Below are 27,427 nucleotides of genomic sequence, written 5' to 3'. Positions count from 1 at the left end.
TTGATGATGTCACACCTCTTCACATCAAGCCCTTGAAAATTAAAGTAAGATCATAAACACAGGACAGTCGCCCAGACAATCTCCATCCAAATACAATACTTATCAACTAGGCAGAGATGACATCATCTTATCTGTCTAACTCTTTCACGATTTGAGTTAGCTATCTGCCAAATAACATCAGCTCATTGCTAAGGTCAAGAAAGGTTACAATTTGGATTTTACAATGAGCAATTTTGCTATTGTAGTACACAGCTGAAACATTCTTACTGAAACCAGAAATCTCTTATTAGACTTTTGTAATGAATATTTTGCCATTTATTTTTATGAATTTGAAGATCAATTTGAAGTACATCAGAATATGCTATGATACTAAAATAACCCCTTCATTTATGCTAGGAATCCATCTTGGTATTTTCTAGTCACTTGTCTCTGACTTTAGTTCCTGGAAGAAAATTTTCCAGGAATGGCTGGCTCAGTAAACCCTTCCATTCATAAATGGGTAGTTGTGACCATCTACTTATTATGTTATCCTGACTACCAGCTTTTTTATTTCTGTTTCTTGCTTATGCACACATTCATGTCACTTTGACTACCCAGTGTTGGCAGAGGAAAACAGCTCTTGGCTTGTTTATACAGATAATAAAGATCTTCTTGTGATTTGCACATTTAAAAATCTTTCCGGCCAGGCGGTGGTGGCGCATGCCTTTAATCCCAGCACTCAGGAGGCAAAGGCAGGTGGATCTCTGTGAGTTCGAGGCCAGCCGGGTCTATAAGAGCTAGTTCCAGGACAGGAACCAAAAGCTACGGAGAAACCCTGCCTCAAAAAATTAAAAAAAAAAATTCCGTTGCCCCCTTTCTCATGGCAATCTCAAGTATGTCTCAGAGACTGTTGTCCTGTTTGCAGCAATTAATAAATATTTTAATGTAGTTGGATTGAATCCATGATATTTTCCCTCCACAAAATGTGGAGGCCCCAGTAAGACCCCTGGGAGATGCCAGATGCAGGACTGGGGATGGTTTCCAGTGTAGGTCCAGTGGATTTGGATATCTGGGAAGTCCAAGGACAGGGAAGCCACAAATTAAAGGTCACTAGTAGGTGATAGGCCCAAGATGGAGCAAGTCCAATGTAGGCTTGATAGGCCTCTGGAAGCCCAGACTGCAACCACCTTAAATTTGCAAATTGAAAGCAAAAATAAAAATTGCCAGCCTATGTGTTTCTGAAGGTCAGTCTGTGAGTTGTTCTGTTCTGGTTTTGGAGTCTGGACATTTGCAGAGACAAGGGTTATATCAGATGCCACCATTGATTCAGTCTCTGGAGCAGAATAGACACCATATTGCCTTGGTTTTGGTGTATGAATGAAAGTGGCCTTCACATGTCTGAGTTCATCTGGAATCACCTAATTGCATTGCTGTACTGTGTTTTCCCATTGTTCTCTGTTGTCTCTCAGATTTGTGTTCTCAAGTTTTGTTGCAAAGGCGGGAGTCAAATGAGCACAGCCAAATTGCCACTGAGTCTTAGCTCCCCTTATCTTTTTATTAAGCATTTCTTTTAGATTGTGATAGATCTTTCTACAACTGCTTGTAATTTAAGATTTGTGGTATACCTTTAATATGCTTTGTATTATAATATACAAAAACTGTTTTATTTTACTAGATACATATGCTGGAGCATTGGCATCTTTAATTTTTACAGGTATTCCCATAGTGGTTATGACTTCTAATAAGTATGTAATTACAGAATCAGCCTTGCTGTATGGTAGTGCTGCATGTCTTTAATCCTAGCACTTGGGGGGGGGGCAGAGACAGGTAGATCTCTTGACTTCAAGGCCATCTTGGTCTACAGAACAAGTTCCAGGACAGACTTCAAAGCCACACTGAAAAACCTTGTCTCAATAAATGAAAAAAAAATCTCCAAACAAAAATCAGCAAGAAAAAATAAAATTGGCCTTTATGATCTCAAAGCAGTTGTCCATTTAAAAACTGAAATATGTATATTCTATGGTATACATATTTTAATTCTCCAAAATAAAAAACATCCTTTTTCTAAGCTTCTTTTTTTTTTTTACATATCTTTAGGGTTACTTCCTGCAGGTAAAGGTGTTCAGTTATAGAAGGAAGAAGTAGAACCGTTTTTATAATTTCCATGGCTTTCTGCCAAGTGATGGAAAGACCATTTTTAAACTTTTGTTATAGACATGGTGTTTTTTATAAAATTCTGAGGCCTAAAGCATACTTCCTATTAATAACCAGTCAATTTTATCATTACCTTGTACTAGAGGATCTGGAAGACCCATGCGGGATCTGATGTGTGTTATATACATAGGATGTTTCCTATTCCTGATTATTTCTTGTAACTGTATAAAACATAAAGTTAATTCTCTTTCACTAGGAATAAATTCAGCAGTTTCAATGTGTGTTGAGAGCCAGTAACTATATGGAATGGTTCTGTAAAATCTCTCAGTACTGTAAGAATGGCATAAAATTTTGACTTTGGGCCTTGTATAACTTTAGTATATGACTTAATTCTTTTTCCTAGCTCTTGAATCCTTTACCCAGCATTCAAGGCTGCTGTACAGTATAGGAACATGATGTGTCCATTGTATGTAGCCTGAATATTTATATCAGCATAACAGCCTTTACCAAGAAGTTATTTCGGGAAACCTTATAGCCCCTGATTTTACCTTGATGTTCATGGGCTTTACCTTCCACTGTCCAATAGCTCTTCCATTTAAACTGAGGACCACCTTATAAACTGGGTAAGGCTTGTTAAAGCCAGTTATTTGGGGTAATTCTATGTTGACATAGGTTTCTGTCTCACCCAGTCCTGTAGTTGTTCAGTCCCTAAGAAACACACAGAGGTGTACATTAATTATAAACTGGTTGGCCATTAGCTCAGGCTTCTTATACTCTTATAACTTATATTAGCCCATAATTATTGTCTGTGTTAGCCATGTGTCTTGGTACCTATTATCAGCAAGGCATTCTTTTTTTTCCCCTGCTATGGCTCATCCTAGAAGACAATGGCTCTAGGAATAGCAAGGCATTCTTATCTTACTTCCTCAGTGTCTGGCTTCCTCTATGTTAACTGCGGACTGAGGATTTCCTGTTCCCAGAATTCTCCTGTTTTCATTGCCCCATCTCTACTTCCTGCCTGGTTTCCCCACTTATATTTTTTGCCTGGATACTGGTCAATCAGTGTTTTAGTAAAACAATACGAGACCATTGTCCCACAGCAATTCCCCTTCTTATTTTCAAAATGAGAACTCTGAATCTAATCTTTGTTTAGACGGCTAGCAGAGGGCCATAACATTCAGTTCATGCTGGGGTTCACGTGAAGGTATAAAAAACCAATTTATTAAGGGGATGTAACTCACAGATAGAGTAAGGAAAAAGTTACTACTGTTCCTGTGCCACTTCTCTGCCACTTGGTTTCTCCCCATGCCAGGCACGAGCCAGAGCAAGAGGGTGAACATGCTTTCCCCTTCACCTTATCTGTCCTCAAGTAGCACACAATGACACACCCGAAAGTCTGTACTCCAAAGCTACTGGCAGAATGATTATTTCCACAATAATCTTACATCGGAGGCCACAATGTTTGAAAAAAAATATTCAGTGGCCAACAAACAAAGCTGGTCATGGTCCAAGTTCTTTGGACGTGGCTGATTTTCAGTGAACATATCCTTTGCTCCTACAGAGGTTGCCTTTATTTTAACAATTGTCATCAAATGTTGCTGAAAATTTTATTATATTTTCCTTATATTGTTGCTTCAAGATGGCCAATGGAATTGAACATTGGTTCAGAAGACAGCTGTCTGGAGTGGACAATATAGTTTTGGCAAACTCTGAGGAAGATAGAGGGACATACTGGGGGAATAAGGAAGGATCAGAAGAGATGTGTGGCTATTTTTTATTGGGGGAGGTGGAAAAGAGGGTGAGGTAATCATTTCTTCATTACTCCATGGATCTTTTAGTTTTATTCCCCAGTATCTGACTCCTGAGATTTATTTTTTAATAAAGCAATAAAAGAAACTGCAACAATCAAATCATTTTATCTTTAAGGGTGAGAATTATGATGCTGCGTTTTCTTTCAATGGCTCAGTCCTATGTACAAGGCTTTCCTTTGAAAGAGAGGACAATTTAGCATCACATTTTAAGGGAACATGGACATCAAGTACATCAGTCACACATGTCAGGTACATAGGGAAGTCAATGCATTACTGAGAAGCAGTCAATCCTGCTTCCCTGGCATATTCTAAAAACTCCTCTGCTTTGTATTTAGAGTCATCAGTAGGGGCTTTGAAATGTGTTGAGTTTTTGGCTTGCTTGTTCTTATTTCAGCTGCAACTGTGCATTGGATCACCAGAACTGTGTGTCAAAAATAGCATATAAAAACCCTGGATAAAGAGGATAGCCCCCTAGGGTGCAAGAGATGGGGCTTCCATTTTGTCCATGAAAAGCAGCTGCTTTTTAAATTTTTATTTATTATTTTTATTTATGTGTCTCTGTGTGTGCCCAAAGAGTACAGAAGAGAATGTGTAATCTCCAGAGGTGAAATTACAGGTGGTTGTGAATACTGACATGGGCACTAAGAACCAAACTTGAGCCTCTGCTGCTCCATGTCTCAGGCTGCAGCCTGATAAATCTCTGGTCTGACCAGCACTGACTCTACTGCAGCTTCCAAATATAGTTTTAACTAAGTTACAAGCATTCTATTCACCACTAAAAGCTCAGGACTCAGATGTTGGGACAAAATCCTACTAGTTCAGAGAGGGTGAGAAACAACAAGTTGACCTTCTTTTTTTGTCCAGAGATTCATCAAGACACCATTTCTTCAGATGTCCCAAATCAAAAAGACCTCAAAACTCCAAGTCCCTCCCCACTCTTTCTTGTGTGTCTTTACCCATCTCCCTAGCTCCTCTGTGCTTCCTATGACTAATTCCTGTCAAGTAGTTGCTGACTCTGCCCATCGATCTACAGTTGATTTTATTAATACATTCTTTGGTTTTGTGGTGCAATCAAATATCCCACAAAAATACACTAGGCCATTTCTCCAGCCCATTGTTAATTTTTTAAGAGATGAAAAAATTATATTTGTTTTTAGCTCTAAACTTTTTATTCAAAGATTTATATCTGACATCTATTAACAGAGTCCCTAAGAGTACACCACTTAAGAAATCTCTCTCAGGGTTCAATTAAAGACTCAACAATATGTGAAGGGTGCTAGGATATGAGTCTACTCACAACAGGTTCCACCTATTCATGTTTCTTCCTTCTTCTTCTTTTTGTGTTACAAATATTCCCAGTAATATACATGCTTAAAGCCAGTAATTCCTCAGCCCCAGCAGGTTCCAGAACTGGAATTCTTTTGTCCCATAAAAAGTCAGATAAGGGTTTTTACACACACACACACACACACACACACACACACACACACACACACATGAATCCATGGCTCTCAGCTATAAGGTGGGAGTGACTAGTGCAGTCTATGTCTGGTGAACTCCTTAATGGAGAAAGTTAGTTCAGCAAGGAATTAAATCATCAGGGAATTTTAGAGGGGAAGGTTAATATGCTATGCTATATTTTTAGGTAGTAGATAAAAGAGCTAAAAGTTTTATTTTCAGTAAAACTGTGAATAGGGCATGAATTATTAAAATAAGTATGTCACTTTTTTTTCTCCCAGCATGCATAGAGGATACAGGGTAATCAAGCAAAATATGTAAACAGTCGGGGAAAGCTAATGGCTCCTGATCTGATCAGCACATTCACCAGATACTACAATTTCTATGGTCCTTGGTCTGGAGTTACATTATTTTGCTCTACGTGGTAGAAAAAAAGAGGAGACCCAGGTCTAAATGATCAGTTCCTGGGTATGCTGTTATCTATCAGCCATTCTAATTGTGGGCATAGTGGGTCTGTGGCTCCAGCAGGAAGTGATTCTTTCTCTGGATTGAAGTTAATTATCTCTTCTCCTGTCATTGAAAGTGAAACACAAGCAGTAAATTTCCTTAACTAAAATCATCAGAAAACTGAGGTGAAAGAAAGTGTAAGATGTCTGGAATATTTTAATAAAGGTTAGTTTGGGGTCACTGTATTCCTTATTTATAAGTGAGATAAAACAAGGGCATGCTTACTTTCCTATCTATCTGAGCAGCTATGAATCAGCAGCTTGGGCAAGAAGTAATTCTATGTCCTTGGATATCGGTGAATATCTTAAATGTAATGTTCTTGTCTGGACCCTAAACATTGACCAAATGCCTGCTGACAAAGAGAATTGCAGGAAGTCAGATCTCTGCATTTACCTAAGAGAAAGGAATGAAGGCCTGGCAGTGGGAAACCATTTTCACATATAGCTAGAGGAATGTGACCAGTAAGTCCCAAAGGAATAGAAAACAGTTCTGAAATGTGGTAATTAATTACCAAATATATAGCAGAAGGGGAGTTAGCTACATCAAAAATCTAAAGCAAAAACCAGCAACTTTATTTATTAAAACAATAATGTCAAAAATTCCTTGGATTATTGATTACCCTTTACCAGAGCTCTTGGTTCTGATAAATTGCTTGTGAAAAGATGGCTGAGCAATTAATGTATAAAGTTATGGCTTGTAGCAATCTGTGCGCACAGGGACCCGAAGTTTGTATAACAAAATTTTTCATACTTCTAATACGCATTATTCATTAATGAGGTTCTCTACACATCTGAAAAATGGAAAATAAGTTCACCAAAAGTGAAGCCTGAAGAACTAGCATCACCTTTCAAATTTATCTGTTACATTCTATACCTGCTGTAGTATGGGCAGTGGGACAAGCTTGTCAAAGTTATTGTTTGTAATCAACAACATAGATGGTTTCCTCTGGCTCTTAAAATATGCAACCCGATAAAGAAGGGACTTATTGAAATGTTTTGTTAACTGACACATTTCCAACCAAATTAATCTCTCTAAAAATCAGCACTTCTTTATGCAATAATTTAGATACCCAAAACCAATATCTGGTGAATTCAGTTTCTTCCTCTTATACACAGGGCTCTACTTATTAGTAATCTTGTTTTTATTTATGCATAGTTCTTGATAAAAATTTTTAATCATGTTTTATTTGGACTGAGGAAAAAAATCAAAGCACCTAAAAGAAATTAAATTGAAAGACCAATGCTTTGTTCTTCCTGCTGACTTTCATAATGGTCCAGACACAATCCCTTGAAAGATAGCATGAATTTCTTTGGTTCGTATGGTAGTGTACTCAACTATGCTAACCAACACATACTATGGAATATTAACCTATCGTATTCAATTCTTCCATTTATTCTTTCAGCTTCTGTGTTTTTGAAGTTGAGCTTTCAATTTCTTGTAATATTGGTTGCATTGGAATTATAGCTAAACCAGTGATAAACTATCATGTATTCTGTTAAGTTCAGAAGCATAACCATGCTAAATGGGAAACTGATCTACCTCCATGCCTCTCTGCCTCTTTTGTCACTCCTCTCCTCCACACATGTCTGCTGTGCTGTGATCAAACCTTGAAGAGAACAAAGCTCAGAATAACAACCCTTATCCCCAAGCTTCCACAGTGAGGAGTTGCCCAAGCATTCCAACGCTCATGTTTTCTCATTGCTTACCCCCTAAGAAGTATTGATGTAGGAGGGTCTTCTCATTGGTTAAGTAAAGAAAACTGCCTTGGCCTTTTGATAGGCCAGCCCTTAGGTGGGTGGAGTAGACAGAACAGAATTCTGGGAGGAAGAAGGCAGTGTGGCAGACGCCATGGCTCTCCTCTCTGAGATGGACGCTGGTTAGACTCATGCTAGTAAGCCACAGTCAAGTGGAGATACACGTTAATAGAAATGGGTTAATTAAGATGTGAGAGTTAGCCAGTATGAGGATAGAAATAATGGGCCCGGCAGTGTTTTAATGAATACAGTTTCTGTGTAATTATTTCGGGTATAAACTAGCTGGGTGACTGGGACTCAGCCTCCCACACCTTTTTACAACAAAGTATCAAGTAAACACCAGTGATCTTACAGTTTTATGAGTACCTCCTTAATATGAGGGGATGCCCAGAAACTGGGTATATCATGTGACTACAGGTACTGGGAGATCAAAGGCATGAGATCTCCCAGAGCTGGGATCACAAGTGGTTGTGATCCTCTTGATGTGGGTGGTGGGACCCAAATTTAGATCCTGAGCAAGATCAACACATGCTCTTAGCTTCTGAGTCCTCTCCATCCCCATAAAATGTTCCTTTTTATACAATATATTTACTACTTTAGAAAGTTATAATAACACAAAGGTAACTATAGAAAACCCATCAGTTAGGTTGTCTATGTTCTCTTTTCTGTTGTTTGGGTTTGGAAAACCCCTAGTGTCTCACATGCTAAAATATTAATCTTCAGCAAGATGTTGCTGAAAGGTGATTGAGACATTAAGAGATGGGGACTAGAAGGAGGAAGTTGAGTCCATGTTGATAAGCCCTTGAAAGAGATACTAGGCTAGGGGCTGTCAATGCCTCTTTTTTTTTTATTCCCAGCCTTAATAAGATCAGTAAATTCATTCCTATGAGTTTTTTTCACAATGAACCACATAGATACAGGGCCAAAGCAGCAGGGCTGGCTGATCATGGCCTGAGTCCTCTGGTGGAAATGGACTTCAGTTCAAGTAACAGAAACTGTGATCTCTCCCATAAACATTCTGGTTCTTTCAAAGAGCTTCTGGGATTGTACCTGCCTTCAATCTGCTCTACTAGATAGTCTCTCTTTACTATATTAATAGACACACTATGCTGTCCTCCACCTCACACATTTCCCCTTTCATCCTCCCCATCTTTAGGGATTTATGCCATTTTTATATTACTGACTTTTATTACCAAGGGAATAAAATTAGGAATAGTAAGAAATAGTTTTGACCATGATCTTGAGCCAGCACTCTAAAGCCACCAAAACTCACCAAAGCCAGCTGGACTGGGACTGAATGAGCACATGATCAAACTCTCTGAATATGGCTGACAATGAGGGTTGACTGAGAAGCCAATGATAATAACACCGGGTTTTGATTCTACTGCATGCACTGGCTTTTGGGGAGCCTAGTCTGTTTGGATGCACACCTTCCTAGACCTGGATGGAGGGGGGAGGACCTTGGACTTCCCACAGAGCAGGCCACCCTGACTTCTCTTAGGACTGGAGAGAGAGGGGAGAGTGGGAGGTAAATGGGGGGATAGGAGGAGGCGGAAATTTTTAATAAAAAAAGAGCCATCACTGTAAAACAGCAGAAAGGCTTGTTGTTCTTTAAATTATTTTCAATCGTTATGTGTCACAAAATAAAATGATTTCTGTATTAGTTACTTTTCACTGATGTGATAAAACACCACAAAGCAACGTATAGAGGAAGAGTTTATTTTTGCTTATGATTTACGAGGGATAGAGGTCTCTCATGGCAACCAGGCATGACAGGAAAAAGCAAGCATGGTGACTGGGGCAGGAAGCTGAGATCCCACTTCCTTAACTAAAGCACAAAGCAGAGAGTGAACTGGAAGTAGGTGAGGCTTTTAACCAACACCTAACCCAGTGGTGCACTTTCTGAATTAAGGATGCTCCCCTAATTCTCCACAAGCAGAGTTATCAACTGGAAACCAAATGTCCAATTGCCTGAGCCTATGAAAGACAGTTCTCAATCAAACTGTCACAACTTGATTTTGCTTTTAATGTATACCTTCAATATTATTAATTTTAATTTTATAACATAAGTCTCTCTTTAAAAATTTATAATTTTTATCTGTTTATTTATTTATTTGTTTGCAGGTGTGGCATATACACCACAGTACAAGAGGAGATGGCATAGGATAACTTGCAAGACCTGGTTCTCTCCTTCTACCATGTTGGTCGCAGGGATCAAAGCCATCTTGTCAGGCTTGGGAGCCAACAGCCCTTTCCACTGAACCATCTAACTCATCTCTCTTTAAGTGTTTTACTCTAAGATTATTTTGAAAATTAATAGACCTCAATGTGTCTAAGGACACATGAGTAAAAGGAACAATAGGCCAAAGACGCCACCTGAATATGAAATAGTAGTCTTTTGAGAACATCTCATACATCAAAGCTTAATTTATTTTTATTTTATTTTATTATTTTGTTTAATCTCATTTTATCTTCAGTAGTTTACTCTACTTTGAGGTTAAAACCAGGGCCTCACACATGCTAGGGAAGCATTGTATCACTAACATAATGCCCCATCTCTACAATGGCCATTGAAAGGACTGGCTTTCTCAAATACTTGCTTTTAAGAATGAGTTTCATGACCAGCTTTGAATTGCTATGGAAAAGAAGTTATTAAAATCAGATTTTTGATAGCATGATTAAATTTCTCAGTACTCTAAGTTATCAAATTGTGGCATGAGTATTGAAAGAAGGAATGAAAACAACAGATGACACATTAATGAGACATCTAATATTGGAAGCATCGTGTCGAGAATAAAAAAGGAGAGAGTGAAGAACTTCTAAGTATATACAGAGGTATGTAAATATCTTGCATAAAGAAAGTATAAATTTGAATAAATTATTTCAATGCAACACAAGTAAGATCCAAACTTTTAGCTCTAAACGACTCCAACATTGAAGCACAAATTTAATGAAATTGAATGGTGTTTCGAGAATGGGAAAGTCTTAAAGCTTTTTGAGCATATACGAGAAATACACATTTGCTTTGATTGAGTTAAAAGAGAAAATACCTTTTTCATTTGAAGACTGCTTTAAAATTCTATGTGTGTGGGAGGATAGGGGATCACCATAGTCTTCCCTGGGCTAATCTTAAGTGCTACCACTATATTTTAAAAATAATAACAGTAAATTTTTTTGTCATTATTAAAAAAACATTCTTAAGGTCTTTCAGCATAATTGTTCCTATAACTCATGATTCAAAAGGACCAAATGCAGACTCTGTCCGTGGGCCTATGCAGGCCACTAGAAATCTCATTACAGCTTCGTTTTCAGTTCTCTGTTGTTCTCAAACTCAGGACTTTTAGGCACATCCATGCACTCGCTTTCCTTCTCTGTGAGCTTCATCTCGGCAAGTTCAGTCTCTGAAGAGTCAGTTTCCTCAGGGAGTTGGAACTTCCTCAAAAGTTTTAGAATGAAGATTGACACGAGGTAGCTTGATCCTCTTAGAGCTGCTGGCAACCCAACGTAAATGCGCCTGTTGAAAACAACTAATCTATGTAAAATCGTAATGCATTCAGTGAAAGTTAATTTTGTACATTCTTACAGATAATTTATTCTTCAAAGAGAAACATTAGGTGATTATTTTTGCTCATGTAATTTATATAATCTACTTTGCTAAATTATCAATCCTGTTAGTTAAAATGTCAAAAATTTCCAACCAAAGTTTAAATGTATTTTCTCAGTTTGGTGATAGCTAGTTTTCATTGTCTACTTGACTGGATTTAGGATCATTATAGAAAGACATCTCTGGGTGTTTCTATGAGAATATTTTCAGATTGGGTTAGCTGAGGATGAAGTCCCTTATACCATGCACTGGGCTTGTAGCCCTCAGTATTTCCTGCCAGAGCAGGTGACACGACCAGCCTCCTCACCAAACCCTGTCTGCAATTACCTCACACTAAGTCACTATGCTTCCCCCGCCATTCCGGAATACCTTAAGTTGTAGTAAAAGGAAGTTTTGAACTACACAATTTGGGTCATGGGATTTGAACTCATGTGTTCTGCAAGAGCAATATGTACTCTTAACCCATGACCTATATCTTTAGCCCCACATTATTTTCATTTGCTGAACTTGTCCATTTTAATCATGCATACTATGGATGCTTCCTGAAATGAATTATGTAATTTTCCCTTTCAACATTTCTGAGAATAACTTTTATACTGTTATAAGCATCTGTTCTTTGTAAATTTGACAAAGTGTGCCTTAAAATTTCTGGGCATAGGGTGTATGGTAAGTAGGTATTTTGACAAGTATATTTCTAAATAAGTAGGGAAAACATTCCTTCATGTTCTCAACATATGTGTAGGAAAATCTGGTGTGATGGATAGTGTTAACTTCATACAATCTAGAATCTCCTAAGAAGGAAGTTTTAGTGAAGGCCTGTGCGGATTTTGTTGGCCTGTGAACAGGTTCATGGGACATTATTTTGATTACATTGATTGGGGTGAGAAGTTTCGTAGTGGGTAGCACCATTCCTTAGGCCAGAAACCCTGGACCACAAAAGAACAGAGAAAACAATCATGCCTATGTCTAAAGGGGGAAAAATATAAAAGTAGTATGTATGTGTATATGCTTAAATTATAACAGCCTAGAAATACCATTGGCGTTCTTTCACTAGAAGAAAAATAGATTAAAAAGTATCTTAGCTTACTTTTCTGTCACTGTTATAAAAGACCCTGACAAAATTAAAGGAAGAAGGTGTAAATTTTCTCAAAATTCCAAGTTACTCCTGGAATACCCCACTATTGTGTATTATATCCAATAATGTGTATTATCAAGGCAACTAGAACTTTAACCCACACAGATACACTGACAGAAGTAATTGAGACCTACTGTTACTATAAATATACCAGACTGGGACTGGTACCTCAGCTAATCATAGCCAGACAGGACAGGAAAATGGCCAGAACTTTTCACTCCTAGAACTTTTCAGTATACTGCTCACCCAGAAACAAAGGAGTCGGTCTAATCCACAGATTTTTTTTCTTATGCTGAAGTGATTCTAAGAGAGAGAAGTTGCACAGTGAAGTCTGTATAATGCAAAGTTCCTTTGTGGGCTTTCTTGAGCTCATTACCCTCCAGAGCCAGCAAGGTAAAACTCTAGTTGCAGATCAGCCTAGTACGGCCTCTGTGCATGGGACAGCAGTAAACCCGCAGTTATCCCACTATACTGTCAGCGACTGGTGCCTGTGCAGCACTGAGAGTGGTGGGAACCATGAAGGTACTACTTTTAGTCTATGCAGCAGCATGGAGGCACACAACTGGTTGCACCCAGATCTCAGAGGCCAGGCTTCCCAATCTGCTGGTTCTTGAGGGTAATGGCCTCAGTTATTTCTACGTGTTGTCACTTCCTTCCCCTTCTTGATACTCACAGCTGGTTTGTACCACAGTCTCTCTGCTGAGCCATGTTTTGTTTATGAGATGGTTAAACACTAAGTGTAGTGGAGCATCTATGGGTTCCCAGTGATGAGACCATCATTCAAATTTAGGTAACAGGTCCCTTCTAAAGAGAGCCCCTGCCTCTGGCACCTGACATGTTCTACTAAACTGCAGGGGCAGAACACAGGTTTGGGGTTCTTTGTATATCAGGTGCAAGCATGAGAGGGCTATGAAATTTACAGGAGCTAGAACATCAGGATCCGCAGTACTTGAATGTGTTAGGTCTGTCATCCTGACCCCTGCATGTAGCGAGCTGCGTGAAGCCACACCTGATGGAGATGTATAATCAACTCCTATGGCTAAAGTCTGACTTATGCTATGATCACGCAATGATTATCAGCTGCTTGCATATGCGTGGACCTATGGGCAGTGCCCACCTGGCAATCCGGGGTTGGCGGCCCATGCCTTTTTAAGGGATGGGAGAGGTTTGCCCAGGGAGAGAGGGGAAGAGAGAGGGAGAGAGAGAAAGTGAATAAAGTCCTGGAATAAACTGCAGTGAGAAGAGCTCTGGTGTGTTGCGCGTCATCCTTGCTGGACGAAGTGGGGCGTGACACCTGCAGAAAGAAAGAACCTTCTACTCTGTCCTCAGATATGGGGTGGTAGGAGCTGAGAGATTTTGTTCCTGCCAAGAGTGGCATTGTCACTGGTCTCTGGATCTTGCTGTCTTGTTTATCTCCAGTGTTCTGCCATGCTGCCTCAGCTCAAGATTCAGCTCTCCTCCTACTGCTCCAGGACATCTTCACAGATGCCCTGCTCCCTTTCTGATGTATTTTAAACAGTTAGTTTAGGAATCCCATTTACACTTATATTTATCAAGCACTTTAGAAATAATGGGAATATAGGAAAATACACATATAGGAAGCTATTACCATTTATGTACATTCCAAAAATGAAACCAAATTTAATCTTATCACTGAAGAAAATGTTAGATACTAATGGGGACACTTTATACATTACAAGCACAAGTCACAAACATTACCATTACCTGTATTCATTTATATCATACATCCTGCATGCCCCTGGCTCACCACATTTCAGAGTTCCCCAGTGTAAACAGGTTCTGTCTATCAAGGCACCAAAGTAAATAGGTGCCGGAATGCCCCCTGCAATGAGGAGAGAAAAAAAGACCATTGAGAAGAAGAAAGAAAAGAAAGAGATGTGTTATTTTATTTGGAAGTACTTCAGTTTCCCTATTAAAAACAATATAAAAATTATAAATCAAAGTTTCTATACTTACTTTTAGGAAATATGAGTTAATGCAAAGTTTCTAGATAAAGACAATGAAAATTATACATAAGATGCTAATGAAGTATCCATTGAATTCATAATTGTATACAACATATATTTCCTGAAGTGTCTTGTGCTGGTTTTCTATACATCAAACAGAATGACTTATGTCTAATTTTATTCTTGAATCTACTAAAAGATGAAAAGTGTAATTAAGATCAGGTAATCTTTTCAAAGTTAAGGGGAAACATTTATCATCTCTGCGGTTATGTCATTCTCCAGTTAAATACAAGTAGCTATTTCCAAACATAAGCGCTTGTGAACTGGAGTTCAGGGTAACATTGACAGAGCACATGTATGTTAAAGATACCACAAGGTGGTTTGGTTGGAATTTCCAGGATGTGGACAGTTTGCATATTGAAGATACAGAGACAAATTATTTTTACCTCTCTTATTTATCACTTATTGTCCTATCCCTGTGCCTGATGTTTTATCCATGTGATTATCATATGAAGCCTTTGTGTGATGTATTGACTGAACTTTCCAAATACTAAGAATGCTATCAGATAGGATCAGAGTCTTCAAAAGAGAATTCCATGCTTTGATGTCACCAAGTTACTTCACATTTGCACAGATACATTTGAGAAGCTCCTTATTCATGACTTCCTGTGTTCTCCAACTATAAACATCAGTAACTGCCACCATGTTGGAACCTGATATGTGGATGACCTGAGTCTGTGTTCTGATCATGGTGATTCATGCTTGATTTCAGATTAAACCCTCTTATTCCCTCTAAGGTAAGGGTTTTGTTTTAGGTTAACAATATAGTCACTGTCTTTTTCTTCAGAACATGTTAACTGGTTTACTAAGAAAGTGATATACTAGGAAAGTTGTTCATACCAAATACTCTTATGAAAAATGTATGTAATCCAACTCCAAGGGATTTTTCTTCAGACTTCGTACACCTGAGAAATACATACACACATAAATAAAAGTACACCATACAAACACATATCTGTCCTAGCATCCTCCCAATGACAGTCATGGTTCATGATCCTGGTGGTTAAGTCTTTCATTCTGATAAGAGAGGATAATACAACTCTACTGTTAAGCACACACAGAGAAAGGAGAGTATGACTTATAAAAGCTGTCCTATGACCTTCACACATCTGATTCAAGCACAGCCATTGACTGCTAACCTTGATGAATTCCTTCCTGCTGGGGGAGGCTGTTCATTCATTCCCAGCTGCCTAGATATGAAATAATCACATAAAAACTATATTTTTTGCAATGTTGTTTGGCCAATAGCTTAAGCATGTTTCTAGCTAGCTCTTATACTGTAAACTAACCCATCTCCATTAATCTGTATATCACCATATGGCTGTGACTTACCAGCAAGATTCCAGTGTCACTGTCTCCTGCAGGCGGCTACATGGCTTCTCACTGACTCTACCTATTCTCTATCTATAGCTCTTTCAGCCTGTATTTACTTTGTTAAGTCATTGGCTGAAAGCAGCTACTTTGTTAACCAATGGCAATAAAATATATTCATAGCATACATCACCTCCCACATCAGCTTCCTGGTTACCATGGTGATCACTATGCTATATCACAAATAATGCACCCAAACTTTTGAGCTCACAAATCAAATAAATTTTCTTTTCTTAAATTGTTTGCCAGGCATTTTGTCACTTTCATAAAAAACACCTAATGTATTTTATAAAACAATTCAAGATATAGTAAAAACAATCTCACAAATAAACAGAGAAAGAATCCATCATATAGGCCATGACATTAAGAAACGGCCTTTGATATATGGAGTTACCAACTTTAGACATTTATCTTTCCTATACTGCCTACAAAATTAAACAATATGGTTTTCAGAATTAAATACAAAAGAGAGGCTTATAAAGCAGTCAGGATAAAAACTGAAAAATATTTTTATAAATTAGGAGTGTGGAAGTTTTTTTTAAGGTGTGTTCTTTCCCCACCAAATACACCCTTGTGTAAGAAAAACATAATAAATGGAACTGGTAGGATTTTATTTTGAAAGTGATTCCTTGGAAGAGTTCAAGAAAACACAGCAGACTAGAAGAGTGATAATAGTGTAGGACTGTATTATCAGTCATTGACACTGAATCATCACATTCAGCAAAATAGTGCAAAGAAATACAAGAAAAATAATCTGAATAGACATGAACCCCATTGCATTAAGAAAGTACACATTAGGGCCTAAAAGATGGCTCAGTGGATAAAATTCCTGCCACCAAGATTGAAAATTGAGTTCAATATCTAGAACCACATGATTGCAGATAATCAACCCTTACAAGATGTCTTCTCATTTAAACACGCACACCATGACATGAAAATTCAAACACACACACACACACACACACACACACACACTCACTCACTCACTCACATACACAGAATGCTTTTAAAAATCACACATTAAAACATCAATGAACCGCGTCTTTTTTACACCCTGTTTAAGTGTTAACTTAAGAATTAAGATAATTGAGACAGTAAGTGAGACATGGAAGTGGAAACAGTCATGCAGTAACATGGGAGTATCTCTTGAGAATGTGTTTGGAAGATCCAATAGGATAGTTCAGCTAAGCATATATCCTTTACTCTGGCCATCCTCCTCTATAATGAAAACTTGTCTTTTCAGTTGAGCATGCTGCTTTGGAACAGGGACAACTGCTGTACTGAGGGAGAAAGGCAACCCTGTGTAGCCACATCAGCTGAATCAGTCTGAAACATGATGGGGTGACAGATGCCACAGGAAAATCTCACTCATTTGTAAGAACATGTCTTAAGAACTAGTAATACTTGGTAAAATTTATCTGTCTGTGAACCTATGAATTAAAACAAGGCATTTAGCATATCTTCACTTGCGTTAATATAAAAATATAACATCTTACCATGGAAAATGAATATATAAGAGCATATACCTAGCCTATTCCAGTGAGTATCTATGGTGGGTAGAAGTAGAGGAAAGGAAGAACCAAAGGAATGGATGAACATGTAGAGGAGAGAATGGAGAGAGGAGAAAGACAGGGAAGGAAAGATGAGAGAAAAGAAGAGGGAATGGGAAGGGAAAGAGGAGGAACTGAGAGGTGCGAGGAGAAAAGAAGAGTGAAGTGAAGGAGAAGGAGGAAGAGAAGAGGGTGTGGAAAGGGAATGTGGTCAAAGAAACAGTAAAGTACAATTGCCTATAAGGAAGAAGTGAGAACCTTAGTTCTGTTTATGAGGAAAAAATGTTACAAATTACACATCACAGTCAACTTTCCTTCTGAATTCCAATAAGACAAGAAAAAGAGTGTTGAACTGTTTCCCCATTGGTAGTGGATGTGAAGATTGATAGGCTGGAAATAACACTTGCAAAAGGAAATAAAAAAAAAAAAACCCTTGAAGCTTGACTCTTCAATGTCCTCATTTTATCTTAGAGAGTTGGGTATTGTTGCATTTTTAGACCTACTTCTTAGTGAGTATCTGCTATTGCATTCATGTGTCCCCTGGTTAGCTAGTATCTATTATTGCACATATGTTTTCTGTTTGTTTGTGAGAAGTTGAAGTCAGAATGTCAGGGGAGCCTGATCACTTTTACACAGAGAGTTGCATGTTCTGCCAGTCAGTTAGTTGACTGCAGGAAATGAGTGTTAAACACCTCCTCTCCCCCAGCCAAACAAGAATTCCCTTACTGTAGATTTAAGACATAAGGGGATAAAATAGGAAAGGGCGGGGAGGAAATTTTCAGAAAACTTTAAATTACTGTGAAATATAGCAATACTCACTGTATGTCTATTGTTAAAGGTATCTCAGAACATTGAGGTTTTGAGAACCATTACTGCAATGGTCTTTCTTGGGAAAAGGAATTTTAATAAGTGACAAAAAAAATCTAAATGGCATTGGAATGATGCTCTTTGTGTAAAGGTGCTTGCCACAAAAGCTAGATGACCAGAATTTAAACCCAAGAACCCGGAATATATGTAAAAAAAAAAAAAGAAAAAGAAAAGAGCTCAATTCCATGGCAAGCATCTGTAATCCTAGTATTCCCATAGTAAAATAGGAGAAAACAGAAATGCTTGGAACTTGAAGGCCAGGTAGACTGGGGTACACAGCTAGTACAGGAGCAGAACTAAGAGAGAACCTGTCTCAAAAACAAGGTAAACCGAGAAAACTGATTCCCATCATTATCTTCTGACCTCTCTGTGTTCTTGTTGGAGTCAAGAGTCAAACACACACACACACACACACACACACACACACACACACACACAATCATACACTCACTTATGCAAACTGAAAGAGGTATTTATTACCTCAGAAGAACCATATACCCAGGTATGGCTGCCAGTGAGAAGATGAAACAGCCGAATACTGACACGATTAAAAAATACTGTAGCTTTATAGTACAGTCGGGGCTTTTGTTACACAGTCCAAGGACTGCAGATGAGCTTCCTGAAGACTGAATGCAGCTGCAGTTTTGAAACACCTGTAGAAAAAAAAATACAAAGTCTTATTTGTAGAAGAAAAATATTGGGTGCAAACCTTTAGTATTTTTCTACATAGCTAGTTATATGAAAATGGAGAGGGTTGGGGTTAATGATATAACTCAGAGGAAGAGCACTCATCAAGCATTAATGAGTACCAAACGAGAGCTCAAACACCATTAAATCAATACTAAATGCTAAGTAAGTAAAATGGAGGTCTTCCTCCCCTTTACTTCCATCTTTCTTTTTTTGTATCACAAAATATAAAGGGGGAGATTTTTCAAAGTTGGTGTTTTATTTTTCAAAGTACAAGAAGCGAAATTTTTTTTTGAATTTTTGAGACAGGGTTTCTCCGTAGCTTTTGGTTCCTTTCCTGGAACTAGCTCCTGTAGACCAGGCTGGCCTCGAACTCACAGAGATCCACCTGCCTCTGCCTCCCAAGTGCTGGGATTAAAGGCATGTGCCACCACCGCCCAGCTAAGAAGCGAATTTTTAAAACTTCAATTATCCTGATTGCACACTTCACTTTTTCATTTGGTAGCTTGTTTATTTGCTTTTGCTTCTTGTGGAAATTCATTCAGCCAATAGCCCTCTGGACACTGTCCTACCAGGGTGCGGTCTGAATTATTATAAGTGCAGACAGAATGCTTTCTTGCTGTATCTTAGCTGGTGCTCTGGATTCTGTTCACAGCGCTCAGTACCCACAGAGCAGAGGACCGCAGCATCATTCTTATTGTGAGTATTCCCCCAATAAACATTTGTTAGCTTTTATCGTGGGCTCTCATGGACTCTCTTAATTATACCTACATTCTTGCTTCTAGTGTCCACATGACCAAAGTCCGCTGTTCTCCCCTCTGCAACTGTGTAAACCCTCATGTGGCTAACCACTCATGCGACTCCCATTCACAGTGGCTTAGCTTCCTCCCAGGCCCCACCCCCTCCACACCCATGACTGTGGTTCAGAGGCTCAACCTCTGATTGCCCACTGCACAGCTAGGCTGACTGGCATCTGAGCATGTTGTCTGCTCTTTCCCCCCTTTTTCTTTAACAAAATTCTGTTCAGTATGGTTTTGAGTTCTACTTAGTAAATCTATAGATTAACAACTTTGGTACAAGTCAGATGGGAACTCCAGCATCCCCGGACCACTTTGGTGGTACAACTCTGGAACTTGCTGGCCAACACTGATATTATTATACTTTAAACTCTCAGTAGCCACTTAAACCAGCTAACTGAACACTAGCTCTACCTGCTGGTCAATGAATATTATTACACCTACAGCAATCTGAAGATTTCTGATAGCTAGATATTATTTTGATTAATAACTAAATAACCAAATTATTTCTGAAATTTTAAAATCATAACTAAGATAATCTCAGATAATGCCACCATCTAGGAATGTAACAACCTTTTTGTTTCTACTATGGATAGAATTCTAGAAAAGCTATATGACCTACCTGGGATGTATACATTCTTAATCATAGCTGCTATAAGCTTGATACTTCATATTATATCCTTAAATAAATGGTTTGATAACAAAATCAAGAATGAGAAACCTATTGAAATAATACAGACTGGGAATGAGAAGTTATCTGAAAGGAACCATACTGTTTGAATTGACAATCAAAATCTGTTAAAAAGTTATGACAAGCTAGCCAAGAGAACATCCCTCCTGGAAGGCAATCTACATGCTATCCAAATAATCCTTAATGATGAGAAGATATCATTAGTGGAAAAGGTTAAAAACTTGGAATAACATGTGCATGATGAAACCCAGAAATTAATTGGTTGATAAAATTTTTGAAAATATTCACAGGTCAAAAAATTTATAATCCACAAAACACAATGATAGAACAATTTTAAACCATTGAAGAACTTGTCACAATAAGTAAGGAGACGGGGCAAATACAAAAGACAATAGTAAAGACTTAGCATTGCTAGTTCCTCTCAGTGTCAGAGATAACTTACCAAGAATTTTAACTACTTACATTGTTACTATTTCTGAAAAATAAGAAAATATGAAATAGCCAAAAGAATATATAGAATGTAAAAGAGAGCCTGTATGTATGAAAGATCTAAAACATATGAAGGAAGCATTAGTTTCTTATGGCATGCATTTATTATATGTGAGGCAGTTAGTGAAGAAATGGGCTTTTCATTCCACATGTTGGCTTCAACTAGTCTCATCAGTATTAGACCATGGTCCACAGCTACAGTGGAAGAGTTACTGGAGAAAGGAAGTCAAAGCCCTTGAACATCAAGGTAGGGTCAGATGTTTTGAGGCTTTCCAAGATCAAATTCTTGGTCAGGGCTATCATGCTGACACAGACAGTCGAGCTGTATACAGTGAACACATCTTGTCTCTATGCCTTACAGCAGCCTTGACTGCTTGAGATAAGATTCAAGACTAGGAAAAAGAATTGAATCATATAATAAATTTATACAAGGATAAAGAGAACACTTTAGTGACTTTTTTCAAAGATTTACTGTACTGTACAAATAAAAATAGCAGATCTAGAAGTTAGACAAGTATTTCTTGAATCTCCAGCTTTTTAAAATGGTAACTCAGATTAAAAAAAAATACTTGGCCCTTTGAAGGACAGATGAGCACCAATGGATGAATGGATCCAGCACACAGTCAATGTTGAGTTTCTTTACTCATTGAGGCTTGGGTAGGAGAAGAGATTTTTAAAGGTATGAAGAAACATCAAAATACCGAATGTTTTAATTGAAGTAGAATAGGCCATCGGAGAAGGGATTGTAAACAGGTTGATCCTAGAAATAGTGTTTCTTCTCAGAATGACCCAAATAGAAGACCACAACATGTTGGATTATGCAGAAGATGTGGCAAAGCCAGCATTGGATCAGTGAATGTAGATCAACAAGAGACAAGGCAATCCATTACCATCAGGGAGCTCCTTGGGAAGGGGCCTCTCACAGGCCCCCAGGTCAAAAGTAGTCTAGTCTTTCTCTGTCATGGTGGAGTGATGGAGGAAGGTCATTTGTTAAATAATAAAGAAACTGCTTGGCCCTGATAGGTTAAAACATAGTTGGGTGGAGTAAACAGAACAGAATGCTGGGAGGAAGACGCGATGAAGCTCCGACCCAGGATGGACGTAGGCTAGAATCTTCCCGGTAAGCACACCTTGGAGTGCTACACACATTAATAGAAATGGGCCAAGCAGTGTTTAAAAGAATACAGTTTGTGTGTTGTTATTTCAGGGCATAAGCTAGCCAGGCAGCAGGGAGCTGGGGCAGCAGGAACGCAGCCCGCAGCTCCCTCAACAGTGGAGGACATGCCTTCCCATGAAAATTAGAAAACCTAGTGCCTGTTGTAAAAAAAAAAAAAAAAAAAAAAAACAGTGCACTGAATGGAATGACAGAATAACAATGGGTGATGAATTAAATATTCCAGCTGAAAGTAGCAAGTGTATATTTTGGCAGACTTCTATAAATTATCAAATATCAAGGCTAAAAGTACAAATAAATAACATTATAATTGAGGTGTTATTATATATAGGTGCAGGCATGACTATTATTGCTTCAGAATCTTGGCATCTGAATTAGCCTCCTCAGGAGGCAGATGCTCAATTCCTAGGAATCAGAACCCTATTTCAGGTAAAATAAAGCACAAAATGGGTTGAATATTTTGAGCCAGAAGGATAGAGAGCAAGGGCTAAAACATATGTGGCTAATACAGCAGTAAATCTGTGGCATCATGATCTGTTGCAGCAATGAAATGCCAAGATTAACATTCCTGCAGTCTCTGCAGTCTCAGAAATGTACAATAAACCACCTCATGTTTCTGGGAAGACCATTATAAAGCATAATTAAAAAGTCATTATTTAGGCTGTACTAAAACATTGAACAATAATTGGCAAACTCTCAGAGGTACCAACAGCTCTACCTTTAAAATTGTTAACTAAGAAACCTTCATGGGTTAAGCAATGGCCATTAACAAAAGGGAAACTACAGTCCTTAGAACAGCTGATACTGGAGCAACTAGATACTTAAGTTGAGTCTTAAGCATACCTAAGACTCAACCAGCCATTGAAATCTCTTGTGTTTGTTGTTAAAAAGAAATCTGGAAAATGGAGAATGGTAATGGGTCTAAGAATTGGCAATGCATTTATTTAGTCTCTAAAATCTGAAATTCCTTTGCCTTTCCTATTTCCTAAAGGATGGCCTTTTATATTCATTGATTAATAAGATTGTTTTTCACTATACCTCCACAAAAAGACAGAGAAAAAATTTGCCTTCACAGTGCCTACTTCTAATTATCAGTCTGCTAAAAAATAACAATGGAAGATTCTCCCACAAAGAATGTTAAATAGCCCAACCCTGTGGCAATTATTTGTAGGTCAGCCATTATAAGTGATGCATAGGCAGTTTCTTCAATCTATAATTTATCATTACATGGATCACATTTTACTATCTGACTCAAATATAGAGACTTTAGAATGTCTAAAGAAGTAAAGAAAATTTTGTCTACATGGGGATTACAAATTGCTTCTAAAAATACAAAGAGGAGATTCTACAAATTACTGAGGTTATAAAATAGGTTTAAAGAAAATTAGACCCAAAAAGGTACAAATTAGGAGAGATTGATTTCAGACTATTAATTACTTCCAAAGATTGCTAGGAGACATTTACTATCTACAGCCCACTCTTGGTATACATCCTAATGACCTGATTAATTTATACAAATCTTACAGGGTGACAAGGACTTAAATAGTCCCAGGAAATTATCAGCTGAAACTGAGAGAGAAATTACTTTGATTGAAGAGAAATTACAGAAAACACATGTTCATCCTATGGATCTAAATCTTAACTGCATTCTGGTTATATTAATTTTTAAATATTACTCTATAGTAATTTTAATGCAGAGGAAAAATATTATCTTAGATTGGATCTTTTTACCATATAAACTGAGTAAAAAATTAAAAGCTTATACAGAAAAGGTCTCTGAGTTAGTTATAAAAGGAAAATTTAGATTTCATTAATTAATGGGAAGAGACAAAAAATAGTACCTTTTAATAATGTTAAAATTGACAAATTATAGGAAGAAAGTGAACCCTGACAAAGATCTTGCAGTAATCTTGGGGGAGAGATTAACAACTGATACCCCCAAAGCAAGAAATTTCAACTTATAAAGAGAACTAATTGGATCCTTCCTCAAATTGCATAAGACATACCAATAATTGGGACCCCTACATTATATACTGGTGCAAATAAATCAGGAAAGGCAGGTTACAAATCAGAAAATTTAAGTTAAGTAGAACAAAGCCACTATTATTCTGTTCAAAAGTCAGAATTATATGTTATTCTCATGGTACTAAGGGATTTTAAAGAACCTCACATAGTTATTGATTTGCAGTGTGTAGGAAGAGTTGTTTTGTATATTGAAACTGATGAATTTATACTAGATAATACAGAGTTGACTTTATTACTTATTCAGGTACAAGTTATAATCAGTAATAGGTATCATTCCATATATTTCATACATGATCTATACTCTATGGGTCTGCCAGGTCCTCGAGCACAAGGTAGTACAGACATTAATCAATTATTGATTAAGAATGTGCTGAAGGTTTCAGAATTTCTTAAGAAATATCACATAAATAGCAAAGGATTTTAAAAAAGGACTTTTCCATCACATGGCAACAAGCCAGGGAGACTAAAAGGACCTACTTGTTCTTCTACAACCTGCAGGACATAACCCAAATGGTACTCAAAAAAATGAAATCTGGCATATGGATATGGTCTTTGTTGTAGAGTTTTAAAAACCAAAACATGTACTCCACACCATTGATAGCTATTCAGGTTTTCAATGGGCAATGGCTTTGAGTTTGCAAAAGAATGATGTAGTAATCACACATTTACTAGAAGTTATGACCATCATGGGTATACCTGCAGAAATAAAAATAAACAACACTCCAGCATACAGTTCCAAGAAAATAAAACAGTGTTTTGCTTATTATAAGACTTAAACTTTTCATTATAGGACAACTATTGAAATATTTTTTTTCTTTTATTTGCTAATTACCTTAGACTAAACATTTAGCATGTATTTCTTGCTTGATGTTATTCATGTCTGTTTTAGTTCTATTTTCATATATGACTTTACCTTTTCTTTTTGCCAGACAATACTTGATATTTGTTCCTATAATATATATTATATATTATATTATACAATATATAATAATATATCATGTTTAGAACTTTCTTATTTATACAAAAGGGGGAGGTGTTGTGGGGATTCATTTAGCCAATAACATTCTGGGTACCCATTAGAGTGTGGTTTGAGGTACTATAAACACAGGTGAGAAACATGCTCTCTTTTAGCTAGTGGTCGATATTCTGGTTGAGGTTCTCAGGACCCACAGCAGATTTATTATTGTGAGTGTTCCCCAATAAACATTTGTTATCATTTGTAATGGGCTCTTGCAGTCTTCCTTAATTACTCCTACATGTATCTTTTTCATTTATTTGCTTGTTTGTTTGTTTTTCTTATATATGCTGTGCATATGTGTGTGTTTGTGTGTGTACGCCTGATCAACTTTGTGTTTATGGGTTGACAAGTGAATGCTATGACATACATGTAGAAGTCAGGGGTAAGTTAGGGGAGTTAGTTCTCTTCTCTCATGTGTGGCCTTAGGATGTAGCTGTGGTAATAGTCTTTGGTGACAAATGTATTTACACACTGAGCCTGCACATACTTTTTTAGCCTGCACATACTTTTTAAAAAAAGTAAATAAATTCTGCTTTGTTTTGACCCTAGTAATAAGGACTAAAATAAAATGTTTCAGAATGTTTTTGGAATAGTTAGGTGCTTACAAATAAAGTCATGTCCCGTAAGAAAATGTTTATTTCAACAATAAAGCCAATTATTTTCTGATTATTATGATAATGGGTCTGATTAAAAATCAAAATTTATATTTCATTTTGACTACCAGCCAACTCTGTAAGTATTATAACATGTTTAAGGCAAGGAAAATGCTTAACTCTTTATCTGTTAAATTATCATGATGTGGGATGCAGAGATACAACAGTCTGTAAAGTTCTGTACAAGGGTGAGGACCTGAGTTCAGATCCCCAGCACACATGTGAAAAATGCATGTGTAGAGAAAGTGCTTGCAACATTGGTGCTCTGAAGGAGGGAGCAGGTGACTCCCTGGGGCTCACTTGCCAGGCAGCCTAACTGTATCAACAAATTTCAGGCTAGTGAGATCCTGTCTCCAAAGAACAAAGTGGATGTGACCTGAGAGTCCACAGCTGAGGTAACATTTTGGCCTCCGTATACTCATGCACCTGCACACACACATACAACTACAATAAATAAGTAAACGGATGAAAGAGGGTCATAATATGGAAAATTAAGTTTTCTGTGTGTTTCAACTACAGAGGTATTTGAGGTCAGCCTGAAATTTATGAGACCCTATCAGTAAAGAGCAGATTCTATCCAGAATATTTTCAATTTTAATGTTTATTTACATGTATACTTCTGTATCTGTGTGTATTCAAATAGGTGGATGTGGGTGCTGGAGGAAGGCAGAAGAGAGTGTCAGATTACCAAGATTGTAAGCTGCCCCATGTGTGTACTAGGAACCAAACAGCTCTACTAAAAGATCAGCAAGTATACTTACAGCTAAGCTAGCTCTCCAACTAATCCTCGAATTTTAACTTCATTAATTTGTATAATAGTTTCAGATGCTTTGAAATTACAAAATAAATTTCAGATTCTGTCAAGGTTTTACATACCATCTATGAATTATAATTTTAAATATACATATGAAAAGTAGTTAGTGGTTCACAAAATATATTAGTCCATTTTAAGCAGGGACTAATTTTTGTTTGTTAGTAGATTTGGTCTTAGATCATAGCACATACTAATACAGCACACAAAACATCACCCCAAAGCACTGAAACGGTGTATACCATGTTGATTCCTGTTCCATCAGAGTTTTCACAGCCTGCAAGGCAGGCTGACATGTACGATAGGCCATTGTCTCCACACACTGGATCCCATGTTTTAGTTAAACAGTTACACGTTTTGCTGCACTCTGCAAGAACATTTTTCTTTACATACAAAGGCTGTTGAATTCTGAAATGATTAAAAATAATGTTATTGATTCTGAAGAACCACACAAACCCTTTGTTTTCTTATCTTTATCTCAGTCAGTTCACATGCATTCATGCACATACACACGTGCATGTACACACACATACAGACACACACGCAGATGGAAAGACAGACAGACAGATGGGCAGAGATACAGAAAGTCACACACACGGGGATGAGAGAGAGAGAGAGAGAGAGAGAGAGAGAGAGAGAGAGAGAGAGAGAGACTTCATCTAATTCCCCAATTCCCCAGAACAAAAACAGAAATCATCCAAATATCAATGTGTGATCTCTATACTCTGTTTTTTGGCCAAAAGTTATTTGTTCCAGTGTTCACTTTGCTGCTTTTTCAATTACTTAAAAAATAAACATTAGGTGCATACCATATATGAGAAAACTGTGCTGTTGGATCTTTAAAAAAAATGAAGATTGTAATTTG

The 27,427-nt window shown here is 37.6% G+C and overlaps 2 protein-coding genes across 3 annotated transcripts in view; one reads left to right on the top strand and one right to left on the bottom strand.

The window, feature by feature from the left end:
• The window catches only part of Slco1b3 (solute carrier organic anion transporter family member 1B3), a 1,042,880-nt gene that overhangs the window by 68,965 nt on the left and 946,488 nt on the right, over nucleotides 1–27,427 (top strand). The gene's annotated exons all lie outside the window — the stretch shown is intronic.
• The window catches only part of LOC142855850 (solute carrier organic anion transporter family member 1A5-like), a 47,956-nt gene continuing 29,895 nt past the window's right edge, over nucleotides 9,367–27,427 (bottom strand). For both annotated transcript variants that reach the window (XM_075982376.1, XM_075982377.1), the window contains exons 12-16: nucleotides 26,805–26,970; nucleotides 18,698–18,870; nucleotides 15,270–15,334; nucleotides 14,128–14,245; nucleotides 9,367–11,177 (exon numbers count right to left, since the gene is read on the bottom strand). In XM_075982376.1, the coding sequence (XP_075838491.1) occupies nucleotides 10,958–11,177; nucleotides 14,128–14,245; nucleotides 15,270–15,334; nucleotides 18,698–18,870; nucleotides 26,805–26,970 (742 nt within the window). In that variant the 3' untranslated portion in view covers nucleotides 9,367–10,957. The remainder of the gene's footprint in view (nucleotides 11,178–14,127; nucleotides 14,246–15,269; nucleotides 15,335–18,697; nucleotides 18,871–26,804; nucleotides 26,971–27,427) is intronic.

The sequence above is a fragment of the Microtus pennsylvanicus genome, chromosome 8 (assembly GCF_037038515.1).
Source record: "Microtus pennsylvanicus isolate mMicPen1 chromosome 8, mMicPen1.hap1, whole genome shotgun sequence".
Lineage (NCBI taxonomy): Eukaryota > Metazoa > Chordata > Mammalia > Rodentia > Cricetidae > Microtus > Microtus pennsylvanicus.
The sequence above is the reverse complement of the archived record's forward strand: the minus strand, read 5'-3'. Positions and strand labels throughout refer to the sequence as shown.